The sequence below is a fragment of the Salvia splendens genome, chromosome 7, assembly GCF_004379255.2.
Source record: "Salvia splendens isolate huo1 chromosome 7, SspV2, whole genome shotgun sequence".
NCBI lineage: Eukaryota > Viridiplantae > Streptophyta > Magnoliopsida > Lamiales > Lamiaceae > Salvia > Salvia splendens.
The window spans coordinates 5,549,223-5,559,863 of NC_056038.1; the positions used below are offsets into that span (position 1 = coordinate 5,549,223).

General features: G+C 36.5%; 1 protein-coding gene and 1 pseudogene across 1 annotated transcript; one reads left to right on the plus strand and one right to left on the minus strand.

Annotated features, from left to right (window-relative positions):
* The first annotated feature begins 1,827 nt into the window (after nt 1-1,827).
* On the plus strand, nt 1,828-7,380 carry LOC121811133 (annotated as a pseudogene).
* Nucleotides 7,381-8,916: 1,536 nt separating this feature from the next.
* Nucleotides 8,917-10,322, minus strand: LOC121810869 (60S acidic ribosomal protein P2A-like). The gene is made up of 4 exons (XM_042211592.1): nt 10,181-10,322; nt 9,978-10,067; nt 9,224-9,450; nt 8,917-9,112 (listed from the first exon to the last, which is right to left on the minus strand). The coding sequence occupies exons 1-4, from the start codon at nt 10,254-10,256 to the stop codon at nt 9,086-9,088; spliced, it is 420 nt and encodes a 139-aa protein (XP_042067526.1). The 5' UTR covers nt 10,257-10,322; the 3' UTR covers nt 8,917-9,085.
* Nucleotides 10,323-10,641: the final 319 nt, after the last annotated feature.

A 10,641-nucleotide genomic window follows, 5' to 3' on the forward strand; every position in this document is an offset into this window, starting at 1 on the left:
ATTTTATTCATTTTTTACTCCCTATTTTTTGTCAAGAGTACAACACCCACATCCATTCTCTTCCGCAAGGACATACGCAAGGGTCTCACCATTCTATTATTCAATTTAAATAAAAATATTTACACAATATTAAAATGCATTAAAAATACCCAAAATACTATTACAAATTACTAAAAAATTAAAAATAATGTACATAATTAAAATCCTAAAAATTAAAAATTACATAATTAAAATCCTAAAAATTGAGGTTGAGAGAGTTGTTTGGTATAGTATGATTTTTTTGTGTTTGAAATGAGAGTATTTATAGATGAAAGTATGAATTTTGGGGTGAAATTAATGGAAAATATATATTTAAAGTGTGGAAAAAATGAATATATTTTATTAGGAAGTGAGAAAATATTTTTTTTATTAAATCTGAATTTTACAGATTTTTTTGCAATTTTTAAAAAATAATAAAAAATTATAAACCACCGGCCAACCAGAACATGCCACGTCGGCTGCTTGTGCTCTTGCCTTTGGCACGGACGTGCTCGATGCATCGAGCAGGGTTGTGCCATCGGCAAGAGCACAGCGGCGGACACCTACATGCCACGCCGACGGCATGGACGTTGTCCTTATTGACGACCACTGATGTGCATGCTCGTAGTTTGGTGTTGATGCAATGCAATATGGAGTACTAGTACTTAGTTGCTCAAATTTAAGTTTCCAATGAGAAAATAGGCAATTAAAGTCGATCACTTGAAAGTTAAATTTTATAGATAATGTGAGGATTTACAGATAATTCATTACAAAGTTAGGTTCAATGATTTCATCTCCAAAAGGAAAAGTAAGTCAGTCATTATTTGCAAAACAATTAATATTCATATATAAGCAGAAGTAAGTATATAAAGTACCTAAACTATATTCTGATTTTTCATACCCACATACCACAGGCACATACACGCTATCTCGCTATAGACTAATATAATAAAAATAACATGAAATTTTTTAACATGCATATCAACATTTTATAAAAAGAAGCAAACACAATTAATAACAAAGATATGGATATCTTCTTCATACAAAGACAGTGAGACTGCAATGGCAACGTTATTATCTTCTTGGACTTTTAGGCACCGTATGTTACAGTATTAAGCCATTGGGCCCATGAAGACCGGCCCATCACTGTCATTCTTTCCGTGGTCCTAAATATTTATCTCATTTTCTCTTCTCATACAGTATCTAAGTTCCTTTGCTATTAGAGGGAAAAGTTACAGCTTACAAATGGAAAACAAAATGAAAATGCAGTGGAGCTTGATTAAAACATTCAAGACTTGTATATTCTAAGTACTTATTTGCTTGATAAGTTTGACAGAAAAATGTTTATAATATGATATCAATATTTCAACTGGTATTCTAAGTATTGAATTATACTGCATGTAACATACATACAAATTACAATATATAGACTGTTGTTATCTATTGAAGTTGTTGAATCCGTTATAATCCTTTGAAGCTTTCATCCTGAGTGACTTGACTACAAGGTCAATTTTACACCAATCATTTTTTCAAGCTGAACATTTAGAAACTTATGAACTACCCTAATTTTCAATTGTTGTTGTCAATGAATGAACTACAATTGTTGTCGTAAATCTAGTTCCCTTCTTTCAAAATGTAAAACGGGTGGGTGGGCCAAATCCAGTCTAGGCCTGGACCAGAAATGGGCTGATATTAGTCAGTTTACATAGAATTACTCAAGCGAATTCCCAACCATCAAATCTCATTCTAATTTATTTTAAAATTTTATGATATTTTCATAATATTAGTATGTCAATGTATTTACCAAAATACAATTTTTTAACCGGTTCATGTTCTCCCATCGTTCAAAAAATTCTCCCACACTAGTGAAATTCTAAAACCCAAATTAAATCTCGCATAGCAACGGCATTCCGCCATTAATCTGGAAGAGGAGAGGATGGAAGCAGCTCAGAACGACAACGCTAACTCTGCCGCCGCCGAAGAGGAAGAGCCCATGGTTGGGCCCGGCCCGGCGCCCCGCGCCCGACCCAAACGCCCTCTCCAGTTCGAACAGGCCTATCTCGATGCGCTCCCCTCCGCCAACATGTATGTAATCCCCATCTATTTGCGTATATAGGGGTTTAGGGTCTGGGATTTTGGATTCCAGGGTTTTGCCATGTCGAGGAAAATGCTTAGTTATTCAAAAAAATGCGTGATGGATTAATTTGCTATAGATTGAATTCAGGTACGAGAAGAGTTATATGCACCGCGATGTGGTTACGCATGTTGCTGTTTCGGCGGCTGAGTTTTTCATATCGGGAAGCGCGGATGGTATCATATACTAGCGCTTAATTTAGCTGTTCTCTAGTTGCATAGATGATTTAATTTCTGTAATTTTTTGTTTCCAATCTCAAGTTCGGATGTCTAATTTTTCGACTTTTGCTGCCTTAGATAATCCCTGGAAGCCTCTGATTTCCACTTGCCTTTCGAGTTTTCTCTACTAGTGGAAACTGTTGAAAAATAAGTTGTTGCAATTTTGTTAAATTTGTGAAAGAGAAACTAGTGAAGAGGATATTTTGAAATACAACTCTTTCCTCTTGTTGGACACCTTTCTCGGTGGTAAAGATAGTTTCCAACTTTTACGGAAAATAGAGACTCTGACAAAATAGGAAAGAACTTAATTTGATCTCTTTATGTTGAAGTGCTCATCGGATCAGGTCACTCGTAAATACAGATGAAACTTCAAACTTCTTGCCACACAAAAATGCGTTATACTGTTTTTTGGGTTAATTTTCGTAGTTGATGATCTAAAACCTACTGATAACAACCTATGTATAAAACCTACTGTAATGTTGCCTTTTGTTGGAACTCTTCATTTCATTGATATTAGGTTGCAACTACTGTACTAAGCATTGGTTTTTTACAGGACATATAAAGTTTTGGAAGAAAAAATCCACTGGTATAGAGTTTGCAAAACATTTTAGGTCCCATCTTGGTCCAATTGAAGGCCTTGCGGTGAGTTCCACCTTTTGTCATGCTTGATTAACATTTTTATAATCAGGTGATTTTATATCATCCTAGTTCTGGTAATTCTTATGCACCTTTCCCCCCTCCCTATCAAACCTTATTTTCTACAACTTACATGTAACAATAGCATTTCTGACATATAACTCCAATTCACACACCCCACCTGGGATTTGATCACCTACATATTTCTCTAGTTTATGTAATCATTTTATTCATTTGTCTCTATTGGATATACCTTGTTTGTTACAAACTGATCTGTTCATATCAGTAATCTCCTATTTTAATTGTCTGGCAGGTTAGCGTTGATGGTGCTCTTTGTTGTACAATTTCAAATGACCGATCCGTGAAAATTTATGATGTATTTAACTATGATATGATGGCTATGATACGTCTTCCTTTTGTGGCCGGTTGCATTGAATGGATTTACAAACAAGGGGATGTAAAGGCAAAACTAGCAATTAGTGATCGTGATTCTCCCTCTATCCACATATACGATGCTCGCTCGGGCTCAAATGATTCCATTGCATCTAAAGTGGTATCTTCCTCTTTCTTTTTTCGCAATAAATGTGAAGCAGAGATTGGCAGTGGATAAGATTTCTTTTAGAACAAATTAACATGTATGGCATCTTTTGAGCAGATACACCTTGGACCGATAAAATCTATGAAGTACAACCATGAATACGATACTGTGATTTCTGCAGACGACAAAGGAGTCATTGAATACTGGAATCCTGCAACCCTTCAGTTCCCAGATACTGGGTAAGCTTTCTATGTCTCAGGACTGAGATGTGCTTGATTTCGGTATCCAGATATTGAAGCTCTCTCTCTCTCATGTTCCTTTTCTTTAAATTGTTGCTGCCCCTTGCAACTGAAGTTTTTCATGGGTAAAAGATGAAGATATGAGACACGCATCTCAACGAGTTTTTACACAGTCAAGTGTATTTACCTTTTTAAAGGCAATTGATATCCTTATGGTGGGTGTATTGGAGTCAGTTAGGTGTTAAATTATGTATTTTATGCGGCCATTTGTTGAACATATTTCAATGAGTTAAAGGAATGTGATCCAGGTTGGTTTATTAATTATCTTTTGTACTTTATTCCTCCTATTACATTGGATGCTTGGATTTTTTGCGGTAGATATGATTATGAAATTCATTGGTTGGTAACTATTAGATGTGAATTACAGAATTACCGTGGACTTCTTGGCTTGGTACTTGTTTCTGTATGTAATGTAAATATGTAATGGATTTTTTTTATTCATTAACATGCAGGGTGAATTTCAGACTCAAAAGCGATACAGACCTTTTCACAATTGTAAAATGCAAGACTGCCGTTTCTTCTATTGAGGTACTATAGTTAGTAGTATGTTGTATGCTGTCTCGCTTTCATTTGAGATACTAATGAAGATTGGTGGCTTTTATCCATTATTTACTGCCTGTTCTAACTCCTTTCTAGGTCAGTCCAGATGGGAAGCAATTTTCAATAACATCTCCTGACCATAGAATACGCGTGTTTTGGTTCAGAACCGGAAAACTGAGACGTGTATATGATGAATCTCTTGACGTAATGATTATATACATATCCCTATTTATATTTAGACTTAAATCAACTTTATCTTAGTTATATAAACTGCACATCTTACTTATGTAGGTTGCCCAAGAACTCCAGAGGAGAGATGTCCCTCTGTACAGGCTTGAGGCTATTGATTTTGGACGACGGATGGCTGTAGAGAGAGAAATTGAGAAAACAGAAAATGTACCACAGCCGAATGCAGTTTTTGATGAAAGCTCCAACTTCCTCATATATGCCACCCTTCTCGGAATTAAAGTAAGATATAAAATGTCTTCATAGACAAAAGTGTTCATATTGGCATTGTTTATGGCTTATATTCTGATGCTCATATCACTGTAATTCTCCATCAACAAATTACAATTTACACATAGTGTGGTTTCAGTTTATACGGGAGTAACTCCTCTTGGTCTCTTATAGGTTGTAAATCTGCACACCAACAGAGTTTCCAGGATCCTCGGAAAGGTAGAGAACAATGATAGATTCCTAAGAATCGCCTTGTATCAAGGTGAAAAGAGCAGTAAAAAAGCTCGGAAAATCCCTGCTGCTGCTGCAAATGCCAATGAAAGCAAAGACCCATTTGTAGATCCTACTCTCTTGTGCTGTGCTTTTAAGAAGCATAGGATCTACTTATTCAGGTATTAATAATAGTGCTTGTACATGTTAAGCGTTATGTTTTTGGTGCATCAAGTTATCAACGATCTTTCTCTTCCATTACATTGATGGTCTTGTATGGATATTCTGATACTGTAAATAACTGACACCTTAATATTGGTAGAAAACCTGTCTATGATATTGTATATTTGAATTCCTTCTCTAACCTGTCGTGAATGATTGTTGTTGCGTCTTTAGCCGGAGAGAACCTGAGGAACCTGAAGATACTACCAAGGGCAGAGATGTCTTTAATGAAAACCACCTGCTGATGAATTATTGGCAGTATCAGATATTGGAAAAACTGTTACGACTTCTCTCCCAGACAATGTGGTGAGTGACGTATCTTTTTTATCCCCCAACTGGGTCCCTCTTTATGGCTTTTCTCTTGAAAATGTTTTATGGTTATTTAGAACCTCTCTAAGTGACACTTAAGGAGACGGTTCGGATGATGTGGGCTTGCTAGTTTGTCCCTCCCCAGCCTATTCTTTTGTCCTAAAATCATTTTTGAATAATAGCTGATCATCTACCCCATTTTTACCAGATCATGCATACTACAATGGGTGATATCCACATGCGGTTATATCCAGAAGAATGCCCAAGAACAGTGGAGAATTTCACAACACACTGTAGAAATGGATATTATGACAATCTGATATTCCACCGGGTCATCAGAGGATTTATGATTCAGACAGGAGATCCTCTAGGAGATGGCACTGGTGGACAATCTATATGGGGAAGGGAATTTGAAGATGAGTTCCATAAAAGGTATGCTTGACTTCTGATTCTGTTAGAATATCCTTGCACCTGGGTAAGCATATGTCGTGCCCTTGCCGCTGAGGCTTTTGATCTCCTTACACTGGGAAAATACGTATGTACTAATGATCTGCTTGATTCATGCTCATGGACACTGACAACCTGTCAACAGAAGGTCCTTGGTTCGAGTTGCCTAAAATTTATGATCCTTGCCAGAATTAAAGCATGCTTTTAACTGCTACATTTGATCATCTAGGGGCTTATTTTTAATATATTTCCACCCATTTATAACAATGTGACTTCTGAATGTGGTTCTCTAAATCTTTATGGGTCCGAAAAAGGTGGTTGCTGGTTGTGCATTTTTGACAAAGTTAACAATGTTATATTGGTTGTGCAATGGGAAATGTGGTTTTTTTGTATTGTTGTTTGGTGAAGCCTTGCTGCAGTATTTGGCTGTGGATTGAATAACTACTACCATTTTATTATTTTATATGTAGGTCGTAGGATATCAAATACCATGGTGGCTCTTGCCTTCATTATATAAGTTCCAATGTTCATAAACGTTCTATTTGTTTCTGCAGTTTGCGGCATGACAGGCCCTTCACGGTTTCAATGGCTAATGCTGGGCCGAACACCAATGGCTCCCAATTTTTTATTACCACTGTTGCCACTCCATGGTTGGACAACAAACACACTGTTTTTGGTAGAGTGGTTAAAGGAATGGATGTTGTACAGGTACCATTCAGTTTATTATCCGATCTCTGTCTTGAATTGAAGGCTTGGTTGAAAGCTCACTGGTCTTTGACTTAACAGGGGATAGAGAAAGTGAAGACAGACAAGACAGATAAGCCGTATCAAGATGTGAAAATCTTAAACGTGACTATCCCTAACTGAATCAATTTTCCTTGAAGCTCTTGGTTGAAAGCCATGAAGATGTGAGGCCACTTCTCTTTCTATGTTTACGACTTTTTTCTATCAATCTTTCCCTTTCATCGACCTCAGTAGTAGCTATAAGCAACACTTGTAACTTGTAGACGATTGAGTTATTGCTATCAGTTATGAGAAGTGCAGCGCCTCTTCCATTCTACCTCATGTGACTGGAAAGTTCGATTATCTTCTCATGATTGTCTCCGATTAGTCAAGTGTAGAGGCAGAAGGGTTAGAAGTTGGTCTTAAGGCGAAATCTAATGATTTTTAATGACCAAAGGAAACGAGGTGTTGTATTGTTGGTAACTCTTTATTGTTGGCTTTAGATTAGCAGTTTTTCTTTGAGATGATGTTTTGGTACAATACCAAAGTTATATAGCATGGACTATATATTGGCATTACATGTATGCATCTGCGCCTTACCCATTATATATAGCTCAGACCATTATTTTTACCAAATTATTCTGACTGACACTCTCGCTCAAGACCATTTTACGATATTATAATTTATAACCAGTCATGCATTGAAATAAAATTCAGTTGTAGCTAAATAATTGAGCTAAATGTGTTACTAGGTCTAGAATACATAAATTTCGAGCTTACATGAAATTTTATACTCCGAAATTTTTGTTATACTTAGCAACAAATCAATGAAGAAATTTTTATTGTACGGGAAAGCTCATATATATGGGATTCACTTAGAAAATTAGGGCTTATAACTTCAAGCCTTTTCGGCGTGTTCCCTACGATATAACAAATACATTTACAACAATAGTTTGATTAGCTGGCATTTTATTGATCATATCATAAGGGCACCCACAATGGGGCCCGATTGAACCATTGTGGGTGCCCAATACATCGTCCGCGCCATTGTGGGCGCGGCGGACGATAGGCGCGGACGATGGCACGCATTTTACTTAAAAAATGCATTTGCCATGGTTCAAACCCGGGTCTATTGCTTGGAAGGAAATAATCCTTACCATTGGGCTACACACACTAGTTGAGATATTTTGAAAACTAAATTGTTTTATAGATTTATTAAGATGAAAATGTGATAAAAATTAATTTTTATAAAATGTATGTAATTTTTATAACATGAATTTTTCTAATTTTAAATCCAATTACATTACTAATAATGTGACTCTACTCTTGACTAACTCATAAGCATATGAACATTAATTTTTATAAATGTATGAACATTAATTTTTATAAATGAAATAGAGTTTTTTCCCAATTTTTGTAGTTATTTAAATATTTAAATAAAAGAAAATGCATAGGGCGCGCCATAGGGCGCACTTTAGGGCGCGCTCACTGCAGGTGGGGGTAGGAGGATAAAACTGATGACGTGGCGCACCTTAGGGCGCCCCACTGCTAATGCTCTAAGATTATTTTTATAAATGTATAGCCTCCTCGAGACCTACATCAAGGACTCGAGGCTTCTGTGGCTTTCAGATCACATTTGCTTGTGTTAAAGAAGGGATCTTCTCCGAAAGCTTCTATGCAATATTCTGGTCGAAGCAGGGTCTCATGCCTAAACAAAGATGAAGATGATGAACGAGGATTGTGGCAGATGCATTGGAGATCAAAATAGAAATAGTGTGCAATGCTCTGCCTTGTGTTTGGTTGGGATGAATGGCAATTTGATGAACAAGCAAACTGAATTTGTGGCAGATAGGTGCAATGCTCTACCTTGTGTTTGTTGGGATGAATGGCAATTTGATGAACAAGTATACTGAATTTGTGGCAGATAAGTTGCTGGATGGGTATGGGTGTGTGGAAAGATGAACAATGTGTAGGGAAAACTGAATTTGATCGGATGAAGTTGATGGATTTGCAGTTTGCAAGGGAAAACAGATTCTTTGAGAAGAGGGTAGGGATTATAAATGGAATGACAGCAAAAAAGATGATGGAATCCCAGAATTGAAGTAAGGTCATTTGTAAGTAACGAAAATCTAAAGCCAAAACAAAATATGAGAGCTGATCAAACAATTGAAATTCAAAATTGAGTGTATATAATATCTTCATTGTGCACATAGCCTCATTGAAGCATCAAAATCTTCTCCAACTACAATTAAAACAAAACCATAAAGATAGCATAATCTACTACCACAAAAGTTAAAAAAACAAACAATTCACATAACAATTGTTCACAAACTTCTTAGTCAAAGAGACCGAACCCCATGTCCTGCAAAATAAATAAACAGTTAGTCAGGGGGTAATTTGCAGCATGCTGTAAACAAGGATACTATATGCATCAAGAAAGTATTACAAAGAATACAAGTATTGGCAAACTCACATCATCAGACTCCTCCTTCTCTTCCACTTTCTCTTCTTTCTTCGACTCAGCAGCCGCAGCAGGTGCAGCACCACCTCCACCAGAAGATGCGGAGACAGCAACTGCACCACCTCCTGATGGTACTGAAGCCAATTTCTCCCTTCCAGCTGCAATCAACTCAGTGATATCTTTGCCGGCAACTTGAGATAAGAGCAATTCAACTCTCTCCTGATCGAACTCAGCTCCAACTGAAACACAAATAGTATTAGAGCAAACACCAAAAATAAATACCTAAACTAACATATATACTTCATAAACAGGAAATATGTAAAATAATAAGTCACCACAGCCCTCAACATAACAGACAACATCTCAGAAACATGGAATCATGAATAGTCATACGTGAAACACTACTAACAAGAGCCAGTAACAATCATGCTTTGCATCAATAACAATGAATACTGGACAATATACAATAGCTAAAGACGCTAATGAACGTGAAAGGCATGTGGATACAGAAACATGATCTAGCACACTATGAAGGCAATCGATTACAAAAAGCTGTAGAGCTCAGAATACAACCATCACAAGATCTAGCAGACTATAAAGGCATGTGGAAATAAACATCTAGTATTACGACGAAATACTAAGCCCTAGTAAGTAAAAACAATTCCATAACTCCAAGAGCATATATAGCCTAGCCTAACCTAACCTAAATTAAAGAATTCAGACAATTCAGTGATTAAACCAGAAATATGCATGCCGAGAAATTAACCTGAGCCGAGGATGTCGGAAATATCACTGGCGGAGGGGGCAGCGTTACCGCCCAACACAGCCAACAAGTAAGCAGCTACAACCTTCATATCTATCAAAAATCACAAAATTATTGATGGTGATTGCTAAGGAAGAAAAAGCATTTAAATAAAAACAAGAAACGGAGCCACATATAATAGAATCAGAACTCATTCGGAGAATTACTTGGATATTTTGAGGACGGAGGCGTGGATCTGTAATTTTTGCAGCTATGGTTCAGGAATACAGATTGTAGTATCATAATATACTCCACAATCGTGTGTTAGGGTTTCGTTTCATTTGGGCTTACTTTTTGGGCCTTCGGATTTCTAAGGCCTTCAAATTTGGATCTACCAATCATTTTTCCAATTTTTTTCCTTTTTTTATCCCTTTTTCCGAGTCACCGAGTCTATGTTTTCGATGTCTTCGAAGAGAACTTCAATTTTCTGAATTTCATTGAAAACTCGAGTATTGGAACAACTCATTATTTAAAATTTTTAACGAACTGTGTTTTGCTTGAATAAATTAATCAATTCTATATATGTTATTTTTTAAGATTAAATTAGGCAAAGACGAAAGAAGTAGGAGTATATGGCATGGTTTAATAGTTTATCTATGGTACAATCATACAAGCCAAAATTATTGGT

Coding starts and splice junctions, on each gene's coding strand:
- LOC121810869 (XM_042211592.1), bottom strand. CDS start 10,256: ATGATACTACAATCTGTATTCCTGAACCATAGCTGCAAAAATTACAGA. Junction 9,451..9,977: donor TTCCGACATCCTCGGCTCAG/GTTAATTTCTCG, acceptor TTTGTGTTTCAG/TTGGAGCTGAGTTCGATCAG. Junction 9,113..9,223: donor AGAAGGAGGAGTCTGATGAT/GTGAGTTTGCCA, acceptor TTTATTTTGCAG/GACATGGGGTTCGGTCTCTT.